We start from the raw sequence: 26,667 nt of genomic DNA, 5'->3' as shown, positions 1-26,667 counted from the left end.
TGGATGTCAACAAACACATGGGATAAAATTAAAGAGAAAAATGAAGAGAATTAAATACAGTACTGCAAAAACAAGAACCCAAAAGAGCTCCCTGCAGAAACAGTACCTAGGTATAAAAATCTTGACATGTGAAGCATTCGACATGATAAATGCAATTGGATAGAACAACAAGAACAAGCAAAAGTAGCAGAGGAAGCAGCAAGTAAGGTAGATTTAAAACAGCTTTATCAACAACACTTACTATCAAAGCAACAATTTAAGAAAAACATACCAGTCAAGGATAAGAATTAAGAATATTAATGGCTAAACAAGAGCAAATCAAGAGATTGATATGAATATAGGATATGGAAAGAGCACTTTGAATAGGAACATCAGAGATAATGACAGAACGAGAGAAAGAGAGAGTGAGGCTGAAGAAACTGAAGATTGAGCAGAGATGAGAATTTCAGACCTTTCTCCTTCAATTCAGGAAATCACGTTAGCACTTAAAAGAATGGGAAGTCAAATCCCATCGGAGATTTTGAAGGTAAATTTGATCTTGATGGCAGAAATCTGTTTACAGCAGTTTGGGAAAAAAGAAAATTCCAGAAGATTGGAAAATATGTCTTATAATAATAATAATTCCAGAAAAAGGTAATATAACAAACTAACAACTGGAGATGAATCACACTTGTCTGTCCCACATAAAATATTAACTAGGGTTATCCTAACCCATATTCAAGAAAAAATAGAAGCCAAGATTACGAGAGAGCAAGTAGGATTCTGAAATATGTACTCTTTGCAATACCTTATTTGTCCACCCTGAAAAAATTAAACGTCCTTAATTTGTAAATTTGGCAACATAACTTCAGAGACAACAAATAGTATCCAACTTACACTGAACTGGTTCTCCACCTGGAGAGAATTGCCATCACATTTAAATGCAACAAGTCAAATTTCTCACGATTTTAGGCAAAATTACAGTAAAGATACCTTGCACAATACCGGACAATTCTGCAAAGTGATCTGTGGCGAAAAATGGTCAAGAACTCTGACAATGTTCTTTCAACTGAGATCAACTTGTTTTACAGAGTTTCATATTTGTAATCTCCTGGAGCAGTTAGTTAGACTGTCTTGTTATACTTTTTCGTCAAGAACGAAACATAGGTTCAAATCTCACCCTCTCCTGGTTATTTTTTTTATTGTTATTTGCAGAGTACGAAGTGTTATAATAATGTAATATAAAAATAAGATTATATTAAATCACTAAATATTTATGAGATTCATACCTCGAGGAATGTTTTTGTTCATCTTATTGATTTTTCAATGATTGGCAGGATTTTAGGCAAGACCTTACTTTTCATTCAGCTGTCAAAAGTTAACACACATTTTGAATTGATATGTCATGTGTTCTTAAATAGGATGTTGTAATCAAGGTGTCCCGGGTTTGATATCTGGTGGAAGTTCATTGCACAGTGGTTCAGATTTATGTTTAAACTGTAGGTCCAGTCCCGATTAGCCTGTCTGTGCATATTAGGCTTAAAACAACAATACAAATACACACACACACAAACATAACTTTATTTTTTGTGCTCTTCACTGCAGCCTAAAACAAGTCAGATTTTCCATGATACAACCACAAATTTTATGCTATATTCAAAGTTTGAAACTACCCACCTCAGACTTTGCATCGCTGTTTCTGCATATTTCAAGTTACATTTTCCTTACTACGATTAAAATGTCATCCAGAAATGCCGTAAATTGCATAAATATTCAAATTCCAAGAAATGATGATAAGCATTCTCGGCCAAGGCCGCTTACTTTCCGAAAAAGTTTTTGCAGAGAAGTAGGTTTGAACCCACGACCTTCCATTCCACTATCAAACTATCCCCCTACATCACACCACTCATGTTACTTTAAGCACACTGTTCGAGAGATGAAGACCTACACATTTCTGTAGAGGTGTAGCGTAGTGTGAAGTGGAAAGTTTTAGGTGGGGAATATTTGCAGAGCCTTTAGGATAGATTGAGAATGCTTGTAGCATTAGAACTTATTACTAAGATCAAAAGATGATCTATAGAATAACCTAACAAGGGTAAAAAATTACCAAAATAATTTTTGCTCTGATAGTGAAAGTAATTTTTTCATAAATTACAAGAGTAGTTGAATAATTTGATAAAGCCACTTGTTTGGTGGTTTACACTACTGAAGCAATGTATAATTTTTATTTATTCTTACTTCAAGGTTACTAAAATTATCGAGTTGCAAAAAGCCAGTTTTTTGGGGGAAAAAATTAAACTTTGGCTTTTTTTGGCTAACCAATTACAGCTAACCTATTTCACTAAGTTACCATTATGAGTTACAGGTTTGTAGTCGCATATTTCACAACTAGCAAAAATAAATTTACATGACGTAGCAGTCAAGACAAGATATTGGCCAATTCCAGTGGACACATATTGCATTGTGGTTCCGATACAATTTTAACCCTAGCTTACCAGGTAGGGCCTGTCAATAAATTACATTAGTTTCCTAGGATGTTCCTAATATTTCTTAATTACTTTTCTTTATAAAAACAAATGTAATTAATTAGGAGGCAAAATGCACTTGGCAGGCATATCAAGCCCCATCTTTGAATGTGTCTCATTCGAGACACTCATGCCAGTGACAGTGTACAATTGGTTGGTTATGATGGTAACTATTGTAATTATCATATTTAATAAACAACTACACTTCTGCAAACTAAAATAATTAATAAAAATTATGGATTTTCTGAGTTTTAGTGAATGATAAAATATATGCGACACACTCAAGCAATAATTTGTTGTTATTTTTTATTAATGATAGTAATTTTTGTAATTATGATTAATAAATAACTACACATATATAAACAGCAAAGGAAGTAGTTAATTCAATTATAAAATGGTTTCTTGAAATTTAGTGATAAAACAAAGTGTGGCCTGTGAGCCGCCCCCGGAATGTAAGTTTCTCATATGGCACGGGTAAGCTAGGGTTAAAACTAAACTTGAAGTACTAATGAGCACATCTGACCATTAAATTGACTTAAAACAAGCTTTTACATGTTTCTGTCTCAATTTAAATGTTGATGTCATAAAATATGATGCAAATGTTAGTAAAATATATGTTGTTTCGGGACAATTAAAAATCTTTACTGTTCACAACACACATGCAGAAGTATACATATTACGTGAATATGTGTATACATCCTGTTTAACAGAGCTTTGAGACTGAAGCAACACTTTGCTCTTGGACACCAACCCTTAGAAGTAAATGCAACCTTTCGAACTGAAGCAACATAAGCTGCCGGTGTCGCTTGTCACTTGGTCTGTACAGATTTATCAGGGAACTTTCAAGACCGAAACAAGTAACATGTGTCACTTGGAAGCAGTAATCCATTCAACCTTTTGAACTGAAGTGTGACAATGAGCTGAACATGTCGCTTGCATGTTGCTCGGACTATACTGCTTTCTCAATGGCATGCAATGTGCATGGTTGAATCTGTCTGTTTTTCTTACATGCACAGTAAATCTTTGCTTTATACTGAAGTAGTCTGTCACGCTTGTCATCTGCGACTTCAGTCGGAAAGCTCCTTCAATGGCACGCATCATGTTGCCTGTGTGGTGGATGCTTGCTTACAGACTGAAGGTGCCCATGACACTTGTCACTTCAATGTGACCCCCTCCCCCCATTCTCATGTGTTGCTTTGGTCTGAATATTCTCTATACTTAACAAGATTGTTAGCTACTTCATCAGAGATTAAGATTTCATTTAGCCTGTAAATAACCGAACAAATTGCAAGTACTGTTGATGGAAAAGGCCTGCTTTTTGATAGAATGTTCCTTTTAAAATGAATGGGACTCTGGAGTGGAATAAATTGATGATGATGCCTTGTAATAAGGGGTCTTGAGGTTCATTCCTCAGAGGCAGCAGAGTGCTCCGGACCTCATTTCAAACTGTAGGTCCTCCACTCCTGATTTTTTTTAACAAGATTTTGTTCCCCATTTGCAGCCAGTCTTATTTGCTTCTACTTCAGTTTTAGTGCCAGTGTTTTTCAACCACCGGACCTTAAAAAATGTGTTGCACCCAGGGGTTGACGACAAATTTCAAACTAATTTTATATTTCACAGCAAGTCTATACATTATTGAACTATGATTATGCCATACTTTATATATTAATATTAATTAAGGTTGCACATTAATTTCCATATAAACTTTAAAGATCAGAAATGTATTTATAAGCAAAATTGTTGGGATCAGGGCATAGACTTAAGATATAAATTTACTGTGCTGTGGTCTCCCAAACGTCGAGAACCACTGCAACAAGCAGCCAAAATACATCACTAGTTGCTCAATGACCAGGTTTAGCAGCCACTTACCCAAATTATACATAATTTACTGGAAAGCCAGAATACAAATATATATTACTGAACACAAAATTTAATGTAAAGAGATTTGATACTAGATTTTCAAAAGGTAGAGCAGTATTTTCTTTCCTGCTTCATGTACGTGTTCGTATAACAATTTCAAACATTGAAAATCATATATTAATCATACTATTAGGTTCTATTAAAAACGCATACAAAACTACAAGTTATGCAAATATGTTTATACTATATTGATATATTTAATAAGCCTACCAAAATATGAACACCCAGAAAGAACCTCACACTCAAAAAAGCCATGTTTTTGAAAACACTGTCTAGCTACGAATTACATATTGTAAATTTTATTTTATATTTAGAAATGAGTATTTTACAGTAAGAAGATAAACAATCATTAACAGGAAAGATACTGCCAACTCCTGTATTTTCATTGATTTGAGACACTATTGTGAATAAAGCCAAACCAAAAAAGCCATGGAAAAAACTTTTTCCCCAAAAAGCTGGTTTTCTTCAGACCACTTCCAACTCTACATAAAATACACTACAACGTTTTTCTGTATAAATCATTTCATCTCCTTTCAGAATGGGACTTCTATGGTACTCCTTTCAGAATGGGCCTTCTATGGTACAGACGGGATCAAATGAAATGTACTTCCATTTTCCTACCAACTCAGAAGCGAGTTGGAAACTCTTCATTGCTCCTGTATAGATAAGAAAGTGGGGGAGGGCAGTAGCAGACAAGGCCATCACGCAAACTTGTTTCCAGCAAGCTTTCTGTTGGTGTCTTGGCAGTTTGTGGAAGGATTTTGTGTTCCTATCCCCCCGCCTCTATCTCTCTCTACTTGTGTTTGTGTGTGTATCCGTGTGCGCGCACGCACGCCGACACCTGTTTCATTTTAAGTTTGACGTATTTTTATTGCATGGACTAATTGCTGTCACGACTGGGAATGAACCAGGTTAGCAATGGAGACATAATGAAGGATCAAAAATACAAAAATTCCTGGCATGAGTAGTTACAAAGTTCGTCGTGCGTATAGCATCTTGTCATGAAGGCACATTTAGTGGATGTGGCAGTAGAGCCCCGCATATTCTCGAGTTCGGCCGTTTTGGAGGTCATATGATCAGCACCACTAGTGTTGCCCATGAGACGAGACTTTGGCCTGTCTCGTCTCATGGAGCCTCGTGGAAATGCTGTCTCGTCTCGAAAATATTCGTTTGTCTTATGACACATGGTCAATCTCGTCTCGTCTCGAATTTTTAAAAGCCTGTCCCATCTCGTCCCGTGGGCAACACTAAGCACCACGCTCCAGCCGTTTTTACTCCCCAGGGATGTAGTAGAAACGAGAAAATAAAAATGTTTTACATTTCGCGTATGTGACAGTATTCCTTGGATATTGTCTTGGAAGTATCTGTTAACATCCTAACCCGCAATTTTGTTTAAGGATAAAACTAGTTGAAGGCCGCGAGTGTTCCTGAGAAATAATGAGCATATCACATAATGCGCAATATTTTATCTCGCGTTTTTCGAAAATAATAAATAATAATAATAATAATAATAATAATAATATAGAAATCAATTCTACGAATGCTTACGTCATTGTGCCCATGGAGTGCATTTTGCACACTAATGAGGATGTGGCGTCTAGACATAAGGTCAGTATAATGGTCTGTGGGGTTTGGACTGTGTCCTATCCATCTAAGTTTAAAGTTGTCCTTTCACAAATCTCATCTTAACACACCTTTGATCCTTATCTTTGTGATTACCCGAAAGTGGAAAAAAAGCGAAATAAAATAAATAAATCAATCTGATATTGTGTCTCTGCGTTTTTCAATTTTTCTTCATGACCGAAAATTAATGTTTCACTGATGTAATGCATCACTATAATCATGTGAATTATTTTCTGTCCTTATCGTGTGCTTAATCATTCCTTAAAGCATACGCGTAGACTCTAACGCTGTTGTCCTTAGTGTAATTGATCTTATTGTGTGAAAGTTTTGATGTAGGCAAAATAATAGTTAAGAATAAATCTCAATTGATTGTTCGAAATTTAAAATATAATAACTCCGAGGTGACGCATATTAACTGTTCTTAGATGTCAAAGAACGATTTCTCCTATACATTAAAAAGGATTCCGGCCTCCGTGGTAGAGTGGTTAGCACAGCATGCTTAAACAGCGGCCTTGGCATTGTGTTCATCCGGTGTTCATTGTGAGTGTCCCTTCATTAATTTCATCATTTCATCGACCATCCTCATCGTCGCGTTTAGCCAAAAGTGGCACAAGAAGCGAATTAAAATAAAGCAAATCAATCAATTAATAGAACATAGGGTCTCCGATCTCATAGAGCAGTATGCAAAGCACTGTCATGGAGGCCCTCAAAATTGAAATATATATTTTTCTTCCGAAAAACGCGAGCTAAACTATTACGCATTATGTGATATGCTCATTACTTCTCAGGAACACTCGCGGCCTTCAACTAGTTTTATCCTTAAACAAAATTGCGGGTTAGGATGTTAACAGATACTTCCAAGACAATATCCAAGGAATACTGTCACATACGCGAAATGTAAAACATTTTTATTTTCTCGTTTCTACTACATCCCTGGGGAGTAAAAACAGCTGGAGCGTGGTGCTGATCATATGACCTCCAAAACGGCCGAACTCGAGAATATGCGGGGCTCTACTGCCACATCCACTAAATGTGCCTTCATGACAAGATGCTATACGCACGACGAACTTTGTAACTACTCATGCCAGGAATTTTTGTATTTTTGATCCTTCATTATGTCTCCATTGCTAACCTGGTTCATTCCCAGTCGTGACAGCAATTAGTCCATGCAATAAAAATACGTCAAACTTAAAATGAAACAGGTGTTGGCGTGCACACGGATACACACACAAACACAAGTAGAGAGAGATAGAGGCGGGGGGATAGGAACAAAATCCTTCCACAAACTGCCAAGACACCAACAGAAAGCTTGCTGGAAACAAGTTTGCGTGATGGCCTTGTCTGCTACTGCCCTCCCCCACTTTCTTATCTATACAGGAGCAATGAAGAGTTTCCAACTCGCTTCTGAGTTGGTAGGAAAAGGGAAGTACATTTCATTTGATTCCGTCTGTACTGTAGTCTGTCAGCATCCGAAAATACAGCCGTGTTACCAGAGTATAATTTAATTTAATAATTCGAATAATTTTGCTTTAAAACCAGAGATTAAAACGATAATAGTGTCCAGCAAAAGAACCTCAAAGTAGGCTTCACACAAAGTATGTTTATCCATTCCCAAACATTTCAGTTAAGAATATTATTGTGGTTTTCCATTGACCGTATTTTTGTTTCATGGCAAATTTGCTAAAAGGACCATGTCAAGAAATTTAAATATGCAAGTTTTGATAGTGAATGCATTTCAAATTCACGAAACAAGGGAGGAGAAAAATAAACCTCAAAAATAAAGAAAAATGCAACAAAATCTTAAAAATACTGAAAAAATAACCTAAAAGCACCCCACCAAAAAAAATCCAAATTAAGAAGTGTTTTCTGGTTTTAACTGAAGGGAAACTGACATGATATCAGGTTTATCATTGTTTTTAAGACTCAGAATAAAAATTTACCTTTCATCAACTTCGGGACCCTAATTACTAATTATAACCATTGAAAAAGTTTGAGGAAAGTAGGCAGCTTACGTAAATTTTCCTTCCTGAGGGATCGTATTGTCTCATATCTCCACTTTATAATACAGAAAAAATTTAAGTTCATATTTCAAAAATGATATTTTTCCACCACGAAAATAGGTTTTTAAAGTTTTAAAAACACATTATGTTGATGAAAACATCACTTTCCTATGTTCCAAGCATATTTGCTCGACAAGTCATGAAAGTATTATTTTTTGAGAACTGTTCGATATTATGCAAGGTATTTTAAATAAAATGTCACATACTCATAAATTTGCTTCTTTCTGTGCGCACTTGATTGCGATTTCCTCCAGGTGGAGAAGAACTCTATTTGGTGTTTGATACCTATCTGATTTCAAGTCTAGCAAGCAGTCTTAAAAAATCCTCAAAGTTCTTTATCAAATGTATTATTTCTGTTTGTGTATTATTGCAGGTTATAGTTTCTATGTTCATGGAATGTGCAAAATTGAAAACCTCTCACCGCACCATTTTTAGTCTAGTGGAGCGACCAACTCAAAGTTGGCTACTCAGCTGATGCCGAAGTGCAATGTTGCCAAGTTTACAAATTCGGGACTTAGAATTCTTTTGGGGCGGTCAAATAAGAAGTTGCGAGGAATACCTTAAGGATTATCATCGAGCAACACAATAGAATACTAGACTGTATACCATCTTTGTAGATTTTGAGAAAGCCTTTGATTCTATAGCAAGGAAAAGAATGTGGTAAATATTACAGAATTTTGGAATACCAAATAAGATAATATAGATAATCCAAGAGTCATTGACAATACAAGATCCAAGTTATCTATGAAGGAGAAGTTACAGAACACATTGAAAAAGAAACTGGAGTGAGGCAGGGATGTATTCTGTTGCCTCTTATCTTTCTTTTGGTAATAGATACAGTAATGAGGGAAATCGTAAAAGGAAAAAGAAAAGGAATACAATGGGGCCTTATGGATCAGAATCTAAACTAAACTAAATTGTAAGATCTGGTTGTAGAAGCTAAAAAAAAAAAAATCGACTGACAAATCAGACTAAAGCAATGCAATTAAATGCAAGGACTTACGATTATATTCAACTAGAAAACAAAACCTTAGATTATGTTGACAATTTTACCTACTTAGGAAGTTTAGTTGTAACAATCCTCTGTTACAATGGGCAGAAGATTATGTAAAACAACACATCAAAAAAGCTCTTGGGGTCTTTGTGAAATTTTATCCAATATGGAAGAGTAGGATTATAACTACAGGAACAAAGTTAAAGATTTTTAGAAGCAACATCAAATCAGTATTGATATATAGAGCAGAATCCTGGAAAGTCACAAACCAAATCTCAAACAGATTACAAGTTTTTATTAACAGATGTCTGAGGAGAATAATAAATGTACATTGGCCAGAAGTAATCAAATCCAGAACTTTGGACATTAGCATCAGATCAACACAATATTTCAAGAAAAAATTGAACTGGAAACACAATAAGGAAAGCAGACAATGTAATCAAGAAACAAGCACTTGATTGGAACCCTCAAGGTGCTATAAAAAGGGGAATTTCCAAAAGCCTCATGGAGACTTACTATTGAAGAAGGAAGACAACAGGGGAAAAGTTTGAGAGAAATCAAGATCGCATGCAACAGAGAGTGGTGGAGACACTTCATGGATTCATGTTCCAGTAGAACTAAAGGATATAATCAAAATAAAACAATGCAGGCATGCAAGTACAACAAAAATACAAGTCTAACAACTTAAATTGCTGGAAAGCAACTTCTATACATATACACACACACACTATATCATCCACAATCCAAAAAATCCTGGATAAGACCATTCTATCTGGCTATTCATTTTGTATATTTGCAACACCTTATTTGTCCATCTTGAAAAAAATAAAGTCCTGAATTCATAAATTTGGCAGGAACTAAAAGTAGCCAACTTTTGATCAGTTCTTCCTAAGCTAGTCATTTTTTCATTCTTCATTCCTAAACAATACACAATTAAACCCAAAAAAAATAAGTTTATTTTAAATTGGGCACACACAGTATATGTATTCTACCAGGACTCCAACCTGTGCTACCGAGCCAGGCTGGCCTTCCCCGATTTTTCGCTATCGCTGTTTTACCTGGATGCTACTGCAAAAAATCTTAATTATGTTGGAATTATGTTTCGGAAATACTTTGGTCGGAAATACTTTGCACTTAAAAACTACATCCACTAGAACCGTAAAAATTCTTTATGCAATTTACTTTTTCTGTGATCGGCAAATCTGCAAAATTAAAAAGAGTTATTTGTCTAGTTGAGGGACCAAGTCAAAGTTTGCTTGCTTGCACTGAAGTACAATGTTGCCAAGTTTACGAATTCAGGACTTAGAATGTTTCGGGGCAGTCAAATAAGATGTTGCAAAGAGTACATATCAGGAAGGAGTTAATTACCTGTATGAGGCTTTGTCATAATACTTTCCAACATATGCCATTCCACATGCTACAGACAAGCCTTGGCCAAGGGAACCAGTTCCTACATCAATGAAGTTCAGTCTTGGAGTTGGATGACCTTCCAGATCACTATCAATTTTCCTCAAATTCAGGAGATCAGAAGCTGGAAAGAGCCCTGCTTCAGCCCATGCTGCAAATAAAAAACCTTCTTTAAGTATTGGAAGTCAAAGTCAGTTTGAGGCAATGCCACTGACAACATAAATGTTAAAAAAAAATTGAGAAGTGTCCTTGCAGACTTGAGTCCTCTGTGCAACAAAATGTACAGATCAGCAACTTACTAAGGAGAATTTAATTCCGTGCAAAGCAAGCACAAGGACAGTATGCTGATTGTGATAAAATCAGCTACTACTTTCAAGATAAAATTCTCATGTACTGATCTCAGGTTTTCCAATCAAAACTTTTTCCAACACTGTGGAAATTCTATGAATAAGAAACTAACAGTTTTCTTACAATTATCATCTCAGGTCTAAAAATAACATTGTAATTTACGATGTCACTTTTTACAAAATGTGTTGTTTTGAGGGTATATTCTGCAGTGGACATACTGATTACTTGTTCTTCCTGTAGTTGAGGGTTTCTCAATCTGAAGTCCACAGACAAGTACCTGGCCCTGGCATCAATTACATTGGGCCACAAGAGGTTCTCCTGAAGTTTGCAACTTTCTGGCAAGCACCTGGGAAGATGGTTTTTCGATCAGGGTTCACCAGAGATTAAGTGAGAAATCTAGTAGAAATCAAAGCTGATGAGAGGGGACTCACCTGTGCAGCCTCCAAATTTGAATCAGCATGAAGGGGCAGGTATTTCTGGCAGCTAGAGAAAATAATTTTGTCTCTAATTTGTCTATTTCTTGACCTTTCAAAGGATATTTGCAACAGCACAATCAGTCACCACCACGTTATTACGAAATATGTTTGGCAACAACAGCCTGCTGATGACTGACCACTTAATGGCAGCAACTGAACTAGGATAAACAGACTAGGTGTTTATTAGAATATTAAGACAACTTGCACCTTATTAGGATATATTCTGTTTGGTTGATTGGAAATACATCTAATGTGAATGAATGGTGAATGCACGGATTGTGTAAAATGTTTGCAGTTAATAAAAGCATATGCATAAATAACTAAAGACATCATGCACTTCACTACATGAATCACATTTTTTATCGCTTATCATTATGGGGCTGTCAGTACAGGGATGAAGAGCATGGATCACTATAAAAGTTTTGGACCAGCTATGTAGTACACACAAGGAAGATAATTGCTTCGAAATTATGGATCAGGGACAGCAATGTCAAGATTTGGCAAACTTATTTGAATATATAACAGGCTTTGTCATTGCTATGTGACTAGAAGAATATACAATGAAAAATGGGCTTAAAGGCAGGTTTGTTACAATCAACATGGGTTATGCAGAATAGACCAAAATTTCATATCGGGCCATACATACTACAAACAGGTGAAATGCTTAGCATCTAAGGAATGATAATTTATATAGAGCAAACAACGATAGGGAAAGTCCTACTTTCTATTACTGAACTGCAACAGACACTGGCTGTACTAGTAGAAAATGTTTTCAAATGATATTTCATTTATTAATTTGTTCAGAAGTTTTTTTTGTTTCTTTTTGCAATTTTTTAAATCTACCGAAAGAATTATTTACTTCTAATATAGCAAAAATTTTATAGGATACCATCCTATATCAAATTCCACAACTATTAGATTGAATTCTTTACAAATTCTCACTTCCGTAACTTCTAAAGCAACCTTAACCAATTAAGATTGTTCATATTTAGGTCTACATTGTAATTTTCATAACTATATATTACGCAAACCTGCATATAAAATTGGAGCTGCATGTCCCTTAGAGAGGACAAATCTGTCACTTGAAGGGTCCTTTGGCACTGAAACTTTGTATCGCATCGTATGAAAGTAGAGCACGGACATAATTTCTGCCATCGAAGAACATGATGTTGGATGTCTATAAAGAAAATTATTTTATTTGTAAAGTTTGTCTTAAAAATTATACATTAAAATAAATGAAGTAATAAATTTAATTAGAAGCATTTTATAAGCTAATAATAGTTCTACATTATTAATTTTTAACATCTACTTCTGGAAGCAAATGGAGGTAATGCATTACTTTGAGTAACTTGCTCAACTCTGCTTTTATACAATGAACTGAATGTACGTGGCTTTGTATTATCTTTAGAAAAGTTAGAATAAATCTATGGGCTATACGTAGGTCTACTTCTGTAAATTAGCTACACAAACTACCTATTACATAAATAAAGTTATTTTTAGCTGAGTGGAAGGGCAATGCCATATGTTTCCTTCCACAATTTGGCTGGAAGGCTATACTTAAAATCTCCCAGATATTAAAATTAGTTTCTAACTCCGAACATAATTTTCAGCATAGTATTAGGAAAATAAGAGCACATTACAGTTTTTCTTTACAACAGTTTACAGTAATATTTCCAAAACATTAGAAGTCCTAGTGTCAAGACTAATTTTCAGTTAATTAAAAAAAAAAAAGAAACTTTACAATATATATATATATTTTATATACATACTAGCATGCAAAGAAAGAAGGAAAGAAAGAAGGAAAGTAAAAGTCTTTGCCCAAAGTCATTATCTGTGATTTATGTTATGAAACTCAAATATCAGTTTTGACTATTCTGGAATGTCTGATGTATGTCAATAAGTTAGAACAGCCTACATTTTTAATTCGGAGCATACACAGTCTTATTTTATATGAAAACCCAGATAGACGTGACAAGTTGAACCTGTATGTGTATACTGAATGTTGCACTTATTCCTTGTTTCATATCAAATTTCGAAAACCTTTCTTGCAGCCTCAAAATAAAGTGAAACGTCTGAAGTGGGCTGACACATCAAACATGGACATTAAGACAGTGGAACAAAGTGTTATGGACTGATGAATCGAAGTTTGAATTGTTTGGAACAAAAAGACTATTATACGTTCAAAGAAAGGTCTGAGAACGAATGCTTGACAGTTGTTTGAGTCACACTACTAAACATGGAGGAGGTAATGTCATGGTCTGGGGTGGTTTTGGAGGAGGAAAAGTTGGAGATTTGGTGCAAATAAAGTCAACTATGGACAAAAACATGTACCATGTACCATAATATCTTAGTACGTAATGAAGTGCCATCTGGAACGAAGACTATTGGAAAGGGATTTCTATTTCAACAGGACAATGACCCAAAACATGTCCAAACTGTGTTCGAACTATTTAAAAACAAAGGAGAGGCAAAAAATTCTGTGATTATGTGGCCTCTACAATCACCCGATCTAAACCCGATTGAGAAACTGTGGGACGAGTTTGACAGAAAGGTTCATATGATGGTTCCAACGAATCATAGAAGTTTGTGGCAGTGTTTAAATTTTGTATTGTTTAGTGTCCAATATTTTTCCAGACATCTTTTAGTGTCTCGAATGCCGAAATTATGTCAAGCTGTGATACATGCTAAAGGGGCCATATCGATGAGCGCAAAATATAAGTTTATTTATGTTGTTTATGTTAACTAATGAACCTCTACATTTCTATTTTGTTCAATGTCATAACATTTCAAATAAAGTTTATCTCATTTTTTGATATATTTGGTTCATTTTTGACAGTTTATATATATATAGTAAAGTTTTTTTAATTGAATTTTAAAATATATTTTTAAATATTAAATTTAATGTTTTAAAAAATTATTTTTTAACAAATATTTGTTAAAAACTTGCCCTCCCCCCCCAAAAAAGAGCCTCTAATAAGTTACGCCCCTTATGTACCAATTATATCAACATTTGGCCAATTTGTTAAACAACATACTAGTCCCTTTACAAAGGAATGGAATTTACATTGCAATATTCCCCGTGTCATATGGTCTTACCTAGTATATAATATTTGTTTATACATGTCAAAAACTATGATCCCATTGCGATACCATAAACTTCTAATACTTGATGTTGAAATATGTATGTTTGTGTATTTTTTTTAAAATTCAAAATATAGGTTTTTGAAAAATTAGATTTTCAAAAAAGTTTGAATGACCTTGCAATGAAAGAAATTTAAAAAGTAGTCATGTGATATATCTAAAGCTCATAGCAAAAGCAACAATTTGGTTCTTCCCAACATTCTATGTCAATTCTAGCTTGATTTATGAGAATTTTTGTGATTGCATGTGTGCCGAAAATTGTTTCTTTTCATATTTCAGAGGGTTCTAACTGGAGAACAGATACAAATCTGCAATTTTTCCTACCTTAGGTGGTACTTCATGACAATTAAGTATCAATAAAAGTAGAGATGGTCAGGTGTTTTTCATTGTTTCACTTGACATGGAATGACCCCAATAAAGATGTGGAGATGCTTTCTACTTCCTCAAAACCCAGCCCATAACTCTAGAAGAGCACCTCACCCGTTGTATTTATTGTATTTGTAAGACCAACTGTTTACAGATTTCCTGTCAATCTCTTACTCAGGAAATTGATGCAACAAATGCATAAAGAAATAATAAAAAAAAAAATTCAAGTAATTAATTTAAACACTGTATTTCATGAGGTGCAGCTGCATGAAATTTAGATTGTAGAAAGTGAAAGTTTCTGTAGAGCACTAACGCCTTTAGTATGTTATAACAGGAAGAAACGCCTGTGACAATGCAGGGCTGCATACCCATTTTTCTAGGGTTCAGTGACAAAGACTCGACTAGCCAAAAAAAAAAGTTATAAAAAGCATGTTGCTTTAAGTGTAGAAGCTTACGAGAAATGGAAATTGTCTATTTTCACCTTTAAAGTTGTAAGGGCCTCATGGATCTATACTCTGTCCCCAGTTATCTCTGAAGTAAGGCCACACATAGCGGCAGAGAAGAGGGGGTGAATCTAGTGGACAGAAGCAGTACACGTTGCTGCTAAGGCTGGTAGCTGATGTATTTTTCACCCCCTCCATGCAGTTCAGTTACCTCTCACGTGTTCATGAGCAGTATGCGCAGACTTGTTTTAGTTTGCTTGCTCCAGAGATAAACGGGACAATAGAGGGGTGTTTCACCTACGTCACAAACTTGTGACCGATTACTTTGGGTCACGTAAAAATAACGCACACGTAGGACGAAAGGGTGATTACGAGGAACAGGAATAGTGCGTAGGAAGAGTGTTGGATTACAGTGAGCGGGTTTTGCATAGTGGCGCAATAGAAGCTGTCGCTAGGCGGTTAAGAGCTTGAATGCTATTGGCATAACATTGCATAGTGTGATTATGCAAAGACCAATCACAGACTTAGAGTTGCAATGGGGTGAGTGGTGCGAAATGAACGAGAACAGTGCGGTTGGGAACAGAAAAGGAGTAACATTAACTTTCTCGGCGCGGAAAGATTTCCTCGGTTAGGAGTAGTGCCGTCGGACGTCGCGTTGCGAGTTTCCCGCGATTGTTAAAACTTTATACGAGCGTCGCTAAAATAATTTTATAAGCACACATCACATTCTCTGACACAAGAACAGTATTAGAAGAAAAGTTGATACCACGGTTTTGTAAAACGTAGTGACTATTGGTAAGGTATATTTTTCAAATACAAGGTAAAATTAAATATCAGTGGTTTATTTCTTGTTTCACAAATTAGCTAACTTAAGACTTACGAGTGACTGGTCGGTCTGGTACCATAAACCCAGAGCTCGCAAGCCGAAGCAGGGTACTATATTCAAAGCAGAAAGAAAAGAAAAGAAAAAAAAAAAAAAAAAAAAAGTATCAATAAAAGTAGAGATGGTCAGGTGTTTTTCATTGTTTCACTTGACATGGAATGACCCCAATAAAGATGTGGAGATGCTTTCTACTTCCTCAAAACCCAGCCCATAACTCTAGAAGAGCGCCTCACCCGTTGTATTTATTGTATTTGTAAGACCAACTGTTTACAGATTTCCTGTCAATCTCTTACTCAGGAAATTGATGCAACAAATGCATAAAGAAATAATAAAAAAAAAAATTCAAGTAATTAATTTAAACACTGTATTTCATGAGGTGCAGCTGCATGAAATTTAGATTGTAGAAAGTGAAAGTTTCTGTAGAGCACTAACGCCTTTAGTATGTTATAACAGGAAGAAACGCCTGTGACAATGCAGGGCTGCATACCCATTTTTCTAGGGTTCAGTGACAAAGACTCGACTAGCCAAAAAAAAAAGTTATAAAAAGCATGTTGCTTTAAGTGTAGAAGCTTACGAGAAATGGAAATTGTCTATTTTCACCTTTAAAGTTGTAAGGGCCTCATGGATCTATACTCTGTCCCCAGTTATCTCTGAAGTAAGGCCACACATAGCGGCAGAGAAGAGGGGGTGAATCTAGTGGACAGAAGCAGTACACGTTGCTGCTAAGGCTGGTAGCTGATGTATTTTTCACCCCCTCCATGCAGTTCAGTTACCTCTCACGTGTTCATGAGCAGTATGCGCAGACTTGTTTTAGTTTGCTTGCTCCAGAGATAAACGGGACAATAGAGGGGTGTTTCACCTACGTCACAAACTGTTGCATTGGGGGATCGAGTAGCCATGATTGCGGCCGGTTCTCGTAAACATACGGAATTCAAGCTGGCGGGCAGGAGATTTCAACCTTGTTTACGATTGCACTGTGCCGTATTCAGTTGTTTAACAAACTTACGTTCATCCTCTGATTTTCCGAGAAAGAACAGAACTTATGAGAACACCCATGCTCAGGCTGGTATTCGAACCCGGGACCATCGTAGTGCACTGTGTTAACCAGTGGCCAGTATATCCGAACTGTTAAAGCAAGGAGTGAAGTTACTGTTTTTGAGCAACGCAACATTTTAAGTTACAGCGCTTGAACCAATGATATATATATATATATGGCTAGATCGCTAACTCCGCATCTCCGCAACGGTCGCAGCTGAAGCCACTCATGCGTGCATCCATGTATGGCAGAAAGAGCGGGACGCTCCATTGACAGCTATGCTTACGAATGTTGAGTTCTTTTTTTAAGTTTTTGTGTTGGGAACAATGTTTTAACGATGGAAAATGAATTCGTAACACATTGCGAGTTACTTCTATGCAATAAAATTCATGCTATTAAATTAATGGAAAGTCGGGCGAAAACCCTTCCCGTACCATGTAAAGTGTATCTTTTTTAAGGAAAGTAATCTGAAAGATTATAATTAGCAGGTTAAACAAACCACTGCCTTAATGCAACATAAACAAGGATGCATTTAGGGTCATTCAGGGGGTCCGGATCCCCCGAAAGACTTAGAAAGTACTAAAAATAATTAAAATGTGCTTCTTTACCATCTGTATTTATTTCCACCAAACTTACTGAAAGGCAAGGTTTATATTGCAATCATACGGCTTTGTATGGTAGTACCAAAGAAGATTTATGCACACTACTTTTTATGATAATGTGCAAAAGATATTATTCACGAACTTTACTTTTTGTTAATTGAATCTAACATTCCATTCTGTATATTTTTTAAAAAAATATCCCATTCTTTACTTTTTGTTCCTTGCGAGAAATGTTTTAACAAATTTTGTCAATCGTAACTATGAGCAAGCTACATAATTAATACAAACTTATATCTCTATTCTTAAATTATTATTTTTATCTATTCATGTAATAACAATACAATATTAATTTATTTACACAAATTATGAATAAACCTATCAATTATATTAACGTATAATTTTAAACATTATTATTATTATTTGGTTCAGACCCTCAAATATATTTCTGTATATGTGCCTGAACATAAATATTCCATTCAGTTCGATTAATTTATTAATAAATAATAATAGAAACGTTTGTAATGTTAACAGGATCTAAAATTCTTTAAAATCGCACAACAACAATGTTAATTGTACATTTTCCAAAGAAAATAACCTCCCTTGCCTTAAAGAAGTTTTAATGGGTAATTCCAGGGGTTTTTCAACTGCGCAGTAGCTATGAAAAATGTTGCCACATTATTCCTCTTAAAAAAAATGTATTTACCTAGGTTGCATTTTGTTTGACAAGTTAACAGACTAATCTAGGGGCTTTCAAACTGCGGCCTGCCATTAATTAAAAAGGAATAGGCCTACTTGTCTTCTTTCGCTTAAGAAGTTTTCAAACTATGTTCAAGCTGCACACAAAAACACCTTGATCTCGAGGGGAAATATTAATACCTAGATAACACATGTGTGCCCCAACTTCATATAAATATTTGGGAGTAGGGGGGGGGGCAAGATTGACAATATTTTTTGCCCATAATGTATATACTTCTTGACAGGGGCTTGTCAAAATTATTGGGGTGGCTCTGATCACTGAAATAAATTAATGAATGACTCACTCTTTCCCTTTTTTAAGTTTTGGCCTCAGTGTTTGGAATCTTATTAAAGCCCATGAATTCCTCAAAAATATCAAAATTTTTATTCACAGTTCGAATGCAGAATATTAATTGTCCATGGATGGATATGTCACAAGTTTCAACCATAATAGCAAAATATTCATGACTTTTAATATCTGCTACCACGGAGCGCAAACAGATCTCCCAAATATATCAAAGATCTCGTTCTGAATGTCATGTGAGAGCCATTTGTAGCCCGAACGTCCAAACCACTACCCTAGTTCATGCACATCGTCTTTTGAAACTCTTTTCAATAAATTTTTAACAATACTCATAATTACATACTTAGTATATAGTAATAAGTCATGTGTTTTGCTGTCTCTGAACATAGCCCCCACCCCCAAACTTCATGGTTTAGCGGTCTCAGCCCCCCATAGTTGATGGTCTAGAACATTTCAAATGTGTATTTAAAGTTAAGTTCATGTGGCACAATTCAGAGTAAACTTTACAAGAGAAGCAAAATAATACATTAGATCCTCTTAAGCAAAATTATTTGGGGAGCTCTGCCCCAACATCGCTAACATTGGGGGGGGGGGTCTCGAGCCCCCCAAGCCCCATGGAGTCTGCGCCTATGCTTCTTGAGGAATTGGGGGGGTACACAATTAATAAATACTAGGGATGTGCGGGACAATTTTTTTTTTTTTGGTCGAAATTTCCCGAAGATCTGGAAATCTCAAATTCTACGTCATTTTAACCTTAAGTGATTGTTTTTGCATTTCTCGAATAAGAAATTACGATAATTTCCAGACACTAAAATGCAGAAAACGTCGAGAAATAACGACTTTTTAAAATGACCATTCGGTCTTTCCCGACTGCTTGGGATGCCGAAAAGTCTGGATCGGGACGGGAATTTTTTTTTCCGATCCCGGTCCCGACTTTTCGGGATGCCGCACACCCCTAAGAAATACTTATCTATGAAAGGAAACATCCGATCCTGGCTTTTCCAGGGTTATGCAGTGATATGCACTGCGAAAAATAACCATAATTACGGCTACCGGGCATACAGTCAACGGGTTCTTGCCGTACTCAGATCTCCTGTGTGGCTTCACTCGTTGGCGGCGAGTCTGCTGTCTACCTATTTATCATTGGCTTCAACAAACCTTAAAGGGAAACAGAGACGATAAAGGCAGAACCTTTAAAATATTAGTAAATCTATACTGGATGTAAATATTTCAAGCCGAGTCCGAACCACTAATAAATACGAAAACTAATTGATTCCAGGTAGCTGGGTCAAGTAATTAAACACGAACTAGAGTTGGCGAAAGGTTTAGGCCTCTTTTCATTTCGTTATCATCCAGTTCATATGGATCTACACCGCAAAATTTCGCCTTTTCTCCATATCTTCTTGTGTCGACTGTGCAAGGAGCTTGAACACGAAAAATTACCGGCATTTCCAGATGGAACAACATTGTCACTAATTGTATGCAATGTTTTACAGAAATTTTACACAGTACTAACAACAAACGTACAATTGGCGCACATAGGCGTGCACATGAGGGGGGGGGGGGGGGGCTACCCTATTCACGGAGGTTCGCACATTTTTCCCCACGAAGGAACAAGCAAGGTATACGAAGGGGAGGCGTGGCCATCTTTGTCCCCCATCAGAAGTTCCATGCCCCTACATTATTATACTTTCACCTAGAAATTTAGTGTAGAGGAATCTTATCTTTGTTATTAAACGATATTATGCTCTTAAAGAAAATGAAATATTTTCATGCCGATGAAAGTTCAAAGCAACTACGGGGGAAGGGAGTGTAGTGGCGCAACCACAAGGGGCCATTGCCTATTCCCAACCTTAGACGGAAATAAATTTTAGGTGGGGCAAACATTGAAGTAAATGAAAGCAAGACTAATCTAAGAGTAGCGAGACAAAAGGATACTCAAGATGTAACTTGTTTTCACGTCTTCCTTGCATTATTTCTTCCAGACGGCCCGGAGCACCTGCAGGGAGGGCACAGAGGGGCAATTGCACTCTCGACTTCAACTTTTCAAATTATCTGCCTTTCTAACAGTCTTGTCAAATTCACAGCTGTAGTTAGGGGGCGGCAAGAGTGTCCTTGAATCAATACGGTTTTCATTTGCAAAAATTAGGATCGAAAAATTTATTTTCTGTAATGCATTGTAAAGTACCAGAGACAGAAGTAAAAACTAAGTACAACTGCTGCTATACAGTTTGGTTTGGAGGAAAAGGAGCGCACACATTTCAAAGACAATTTAATAATTTTGCTGTTTGTTATGGGGCGGATGAATTGATTATGTAATGTATTAAAATCACACACACACACACACATTATATATATATATATATATATATAACCATCAGTGGCGTAGCGTTATAGTACGCCCGTCGTTCCCAGATTTAAAATTTCAAAAATGCTTAAATGCTGTGATTATAAAGTAAAACGTGACTAATTTCATATATGTTTGACCTTCATGGCATTATAATGGCTATTTTTCGCGATCCGCTTGCAACGCTCCACTCTCAACACTCGTTCTAGCATCTCTTTCCAATGCCTTTCCCGGCCGGACGCCGAGCAGGTTCGGCGTACAGGACATATATTCCTTGCTGCCTTTATGAAGGGAAAGCTTCCATTTCTACAGCACGCGCGTAAATGGGCTCTCTTACGCCAGCGTACGAGAGGTCTACCGTGATTGGTTCATGTTACCCTTCCTGCCTTCTGAAGCAGACGACAGCGGCAGAATTCCTACCCGGTTCTTCGTGCTCATGCAACTTGTGCTATGTGATGCTACAATACGAAATATTGACTGACGTAACTTTACCAATCTCAAATATACTGCTTCTTAATGGCCACTGCATTGTATAATTTATCGCACGAACAGCGATGTGTATTAGAAACTAAAAGATCAACACAGTTTTTGTCAAATAATTTGGTGAAGTCCTCGTGGTAGAAATTCAGCCTGTGGCTGCTCTACCACTTAACCCGCAAAACTATTATTTTTTTATTGCATTTTTTCGTTATTATCTAACTACTTAATATTGTGTGAATGGAAATGTTTAGCACTCATTTGAAAACTCTTAACATCGAATGGTCTCTGGAGAAAATTATTTTAAAATGTTTATCAGCATTCTCAAGATGTAATAAACAGTGGTCTGAATTACTAATCGGCACTGTTACGTCAGTAGAGTGTACGATATTTGGATCATCCACTCTGCTTTTCACAGTGCGCCAAGACGACAGAGGTCCCTGGTTCGAATCCCGGCGTGAGCACGGGTGTTCTTTGTCAAGTGTCCCTTCATCAATTTCATCACTCATTCATATTCGCAATTAACCAAAAGTGGTAGAAACGCGAAATAAAATAAACCAAATCAATCAGTAGTTGCATCATCCACAACAATGACGTCTACTGTTGTGCAGAGGCGCTTGTGATTCAGGTAGGTTTTTAATTACTTGCGTCATGCAGAAAGATATAAAAAAAGGTATAGAACACCAGAGTTCGAAACATCTGTGGCATAGTGAGGCTTCTAATTTTCTAGCTAAAACATGCAATGATGTTTTATTGAAAACCCAGCTTCCTTCAGGCAAATAATACCTGTGGCGACTAATACCATAAGTAAATTATTAAGCAAGAAAGGGCCGACTCTTCCTTCGGACTTTGCGTTCCCGCCCGAAATGTCCATGCTACGCCACTGATAACCATCAATGACGTAACGTCCAGGCAGTATTTCTAACCACGCAGTTTTGTCCCTGTGTAAACGTTGCCGAATTATCTCGAATTTTTCTGATGTTGAATAACAATTTTAACTATATTTGCCTAACCTAACCTTGCCGTGCATTGTTCGTGGGGCTATTTATGAATGGTGTGTGGGGCTATCTGTGGATGTTTCGTGGGGTTTTCGAACCTGGAAAAAAATACAAAATCAGTAACACGAAAGTAGGTATTTTTCGATGAAGTTTGCAACACTGCATAACCACTGATCATCGACAACGTGCGTGTAACGCAAGTGAAAACTAACAAACTAGAATTATTCGATATGTCGAGATTATTTGCGTGAAAAAAGCCAAATGCCACCTTCACGAATCCTCAGCAATGCAGAATATAAGTACCAATGTGAAAAATAAGAGAATAAACTAATTTGAGAAGTTTCCCGGAGATTAAAACTGTAATAAGCGAGTTCGATTTAAATTTAAATCCTAGGTGAGCGTGAATTTCATGTTTTGCAACACTACTTGCTTTGCACGGACCTTTATAATTTGTGCCCAAATTTCAACATCCCTTGTGCAAAAGACATTTTATGCTCCCATCAAAAGGAGATTTTTTAAAGTGATGCTTCAATTGTAATAATACACGAGTACAATGTATACTATTATATTTGTTCGGTATAATTTAACAATACAGGGAATTTCTCCAATTTGTGTGAAATTTCGGATACTTACTAATTTGGGTCTCCTAATCACGAATCTGCACTTAAAATTTGGCGCTCACGTATAGAAATTCCTGAATTATGGCTAGCCCCACGGACCATTGGCGCTAGTCCCACGAACCATTGGCACGTGGTTAGGTTAGGTTAGGAACCATAGTTAAATTTTAGGGTCGTAGTAATATCAGGAATATATATATATATAGTTCTTTAAGTATTCGAAACGGAAAATCTTGCAATAAATAATGAGCAATTGTGCATTGTCGGTTGCGATGACAGACCCTCTTATTTTGCAAGTTTGACACGTGAGCGCCAAATTTTAACTTCAGATTCGTGATTAGGAGCCCTAATTTAGTGAGTATGTCGAATTTCAAACAAAATGGCGAAATTCCCGGTATTGTAAAATCGCTCCCATGAACAACAGTGTTTGGATGAGAATTAGTAAAAGTTTCCACAAAGCTTACAAAAATATCAAAATGTAACTCTGGGAGGGAGATCGCCAGTGCATTGGTTTGGGTTACACCATGAATTTATTTGTATTTTTGTTATTTAGCGTTGCTTTTTCTGACACTTTTTCCACCCGGAAACTTCGGTGGCGAGTTCGAAGGTCTGCCACACCGCCGGCATGAAATTATCTGATCTCTGACCAGTATTTGAGGATAGAGGCGCTTTTACTACCGCTTTCGCTAATAGCTATTAGATGAAACTGGGTGACGCTCGCAAAACATTCCATGCTTCATTCCACCGGGGCTCGAACAAGTAATTCTCTGGTGGCGAAATAGAGTCCACCACTTAGCCGCCAAAGCGGCTCGTAACCATTCGACTTTCAGAATAATGTGCCACGTATTCAGCAACTCCCGCAATCATGAAAATCTGAATACACATGTGGGCATATACAGGTGTAACTTGGCAGCGGCAAAGGGGGGGGGGGTTGCTCCAACAAAGTTTTCAGGTTTATTAAAATGTACAAGTTATGGGTAAGCTAAATGTAAAGTTCCCCCACACACATTGTCGACCTCTTGCCACTTTTGGAGGTGTGTGATCAGCACCACGCTCTGGCCGCATTCATTCCAGAGGGTTGTCCCCAGGCACCTATTTCTTTGAGGCTGGGTGAACCCCAGAGCCGTTTTATGCAAGGACAAGGCCGGAAAAATCCACACCTTAGATCACCCACCCCGGGAAACTAACCTGGGTCTCCCGCGTGACAAGTCAGACGCCCTACAGACTAGACTAGTGTTAACTTGTTGGTACTTGAGATGTAAAGTAAATTTTTACCAAAGTTTCAATTCTGGTCCCCTTTCCCAGAATTGTCAAAAGTTCGATTCTGCTCAACCAGTTAGGCCCCAAAGGTTACGGCCACGCATACAGGATTGTAGTTTTAGTACTGGCGTCCGCAAGCCGAACTATCCTTTAACAATGAATAAAAAGAAAAATTACTCATAACCAGCAGTGTCGAACAATGCCAATCGCTCGATTATGACTGGTGTCTGCAGTTGACGAGCTAACCTGGAATTGAAACTGTTGGGATTTACTACTTGAGAATTACCATGGAAACCGCTAGTGTTCATGAAGCACAAAACACGGAAATTAACATCTATGCGTGCAGATAAGGAACAAGTTCATAGTTTTCGACCTGCAGTCTCGTTTATTTCGTGTTTATATTTCTTAATGTGAAGTTATTACAGGGAGATCATTTATGGCAAATTAGCCCATGCACACGCGAACTCCTGACTCATACATCAGGGGGATTAGATATTTCCTAGAAGCCCAATGCCGCGCTAATCAAGAACAATTCTTACGAGGTTGATTCCAGCCTTTTGTGTGGTGCAACCCTCATCCCAGGGTGAAACGTTAAACCTGTTCCACAGGTTAGGAAACAAGTTCGGAAATTTGGTGTAATGTTGCCAGAGGAAGACAGCAGCCCCAGACCACTTCTCTCGTTCAAACTATACAAAATACAAATGTATTTTCTAACGAGTTGTCCTAGTTGCCAATATTGTCTAGAATGTTTTTTAAAAACACATTACATAACAGGATGTTTATATTTCTACCTAGAACACTCGCAGAGCTAACAAAAATTTGCTTTTAGCTCACTGAATGTTGAGTTCAGATTGGACTGGACCTACAGTTCAAAGCGGCATCCCAACCACTGAAATGTGCCTGCACCGGGGATCGAGCATGCCTTGATTACGAGGCAAGCTACAGCATCGGGAGACCCCACAAGAGCTGACAAACCTGAATATCATTAACAGAAATAACACTATTGATTAATTTTTATCTTTGAGTCTGCTCCTTTGGGACATGAGTAAGCACATCGTGCAATTTTAGCACGTGCCTTACAGCAGAAAAACACGTGATTCGAAATTATATTATTTCAGTGTTTTACACACAAACCAGTTGAAGGGGGAGAAAGGCTCTCTCCACAAACGCGTTACTATGTGCTGGCCTCCATACATTTTATACTTTCCGTATTATACTCAAAACCAGAGAAAATAGACGGAATTCAGAACATGTTTCTTAATGCTTAAACACTTACATAAAATAAAAAAGAACTTACCCCGATTTTGAAGCTGATGTCGACTGTATACTATGAATCCTCAACTTATGGGCAATATCCTGCAATTCCTGAACATTAGGTCGACCCTGTGCCGCACTCATTGCTTTCAGAACGTTCTATGCCCTTTCCTACAACCAAATACGAATGAAGGTTACGATCAATTGCAGACTGCATTTTATGCCGTATGAGGGCGAAGCGGTCAACCAATCTGCGCATGCGTGGTAGACGCGTCTGGCTACAGCAGATCCAGAAGCAACAGGTTGTGGAAACTGCACGACGGAACGTCATGAAATATTTTCCTGTCCGTCCGCAGCGAAAAGATATATTTCGCAGTTGTTACATAATATCACAAATTACTTATCATTTCCAGTCTGTGGTATTTTATACACGGAACTGCCACGTATACAGCGAATGAAATGTTTATAACAGTTCATAGAATCGCGCTGCGACGCCAAGGGTCCCGGGTTCGAATCCCGCTCGGGCTTGGTTGTTTGTGAATGTCCATTAATCAATTTCATCATTTCATCACTCATCCCCATTTTCGCAAATTAGCCAAGAGGCACAAAACGTGAAGTAAAATAAACTTTAAAGAAAAATGTAACAGTTCAAAGCAGTGCTCGGGCTTCCCCGATGGCGCTGAGGCAAAGTCGTGGGCGGCATTGTAAAAAAATGAGGTCCCGGGTTCGACACCTGGTGGAGGCACACAGTGGTTTGGATCCCACTTTAAACTGTAGTTCCAGTTCCCATTAGCCTCTCTGTGCCCATAAGGTGAGGATAAAAAAAACAAAACATCTCAAACAAACATACATACCAGTGCTCGATGTGAGTG

General features: G+C 37.1%; 1 protein-coding gene across 2 annotated transcripts in view; it reads right to left on the bottom strand.

Annotated features, from left to right (window-relative positions):
* LOC145983981 (transketolase) overlaps window positions 1-26,667 on the bottom strand; it is a 109,308-nt gene that overhangs the window by 26,448 nt on the left and 56,193 nt on the right. The window contains exons 1-3 of one of the 2 annotated variants that reach the window (XM_083117223.1): window positions 25,839-25,999; window positions 12,364-12,509; window positions 10,470-10,659 (exon numbers count right to left, since the gene is read on the bottom strand). In XM_083117223.1, the coding sequence (XP_082973349.1) occupies window positions 10,470-10,659; window positions 12,364-12,509; window positions 25,839-25,939 (437 nt within the window). In that variant the 5' untranslated portion in view covers window positions 25,940-25,999. Of the gene's footprint in view, window positions 1-10,469; window positions 10,660-12,363; window positions 12,510-25,838; window positions 26,000-26,667 lie in introns of those variants that run through there. The other variant, XM_083117222.1, reaches the window with a different exon arrangement.

Source organism: Lepisma saccharinum, chromosome 2 (assembly GCF_977018435.1).
Source record: "Lepisma saccharinum chromosome 2, izLepSacc3.1, whole genome shotgun sequence".
Classification (NCBI taxonomy): domain Eukaryota; kingdom Metazoa; phylum Arthropoda; class Insecta; order Zygentoma; family Lepismatidae; genus Lepisma; species Lepisma saccharinum.
The sequence above is the reverse complement of the archived record's forward strand: the minus strand, read 5'-3'. Positions and strand labels throughout refer to the sequence as shown.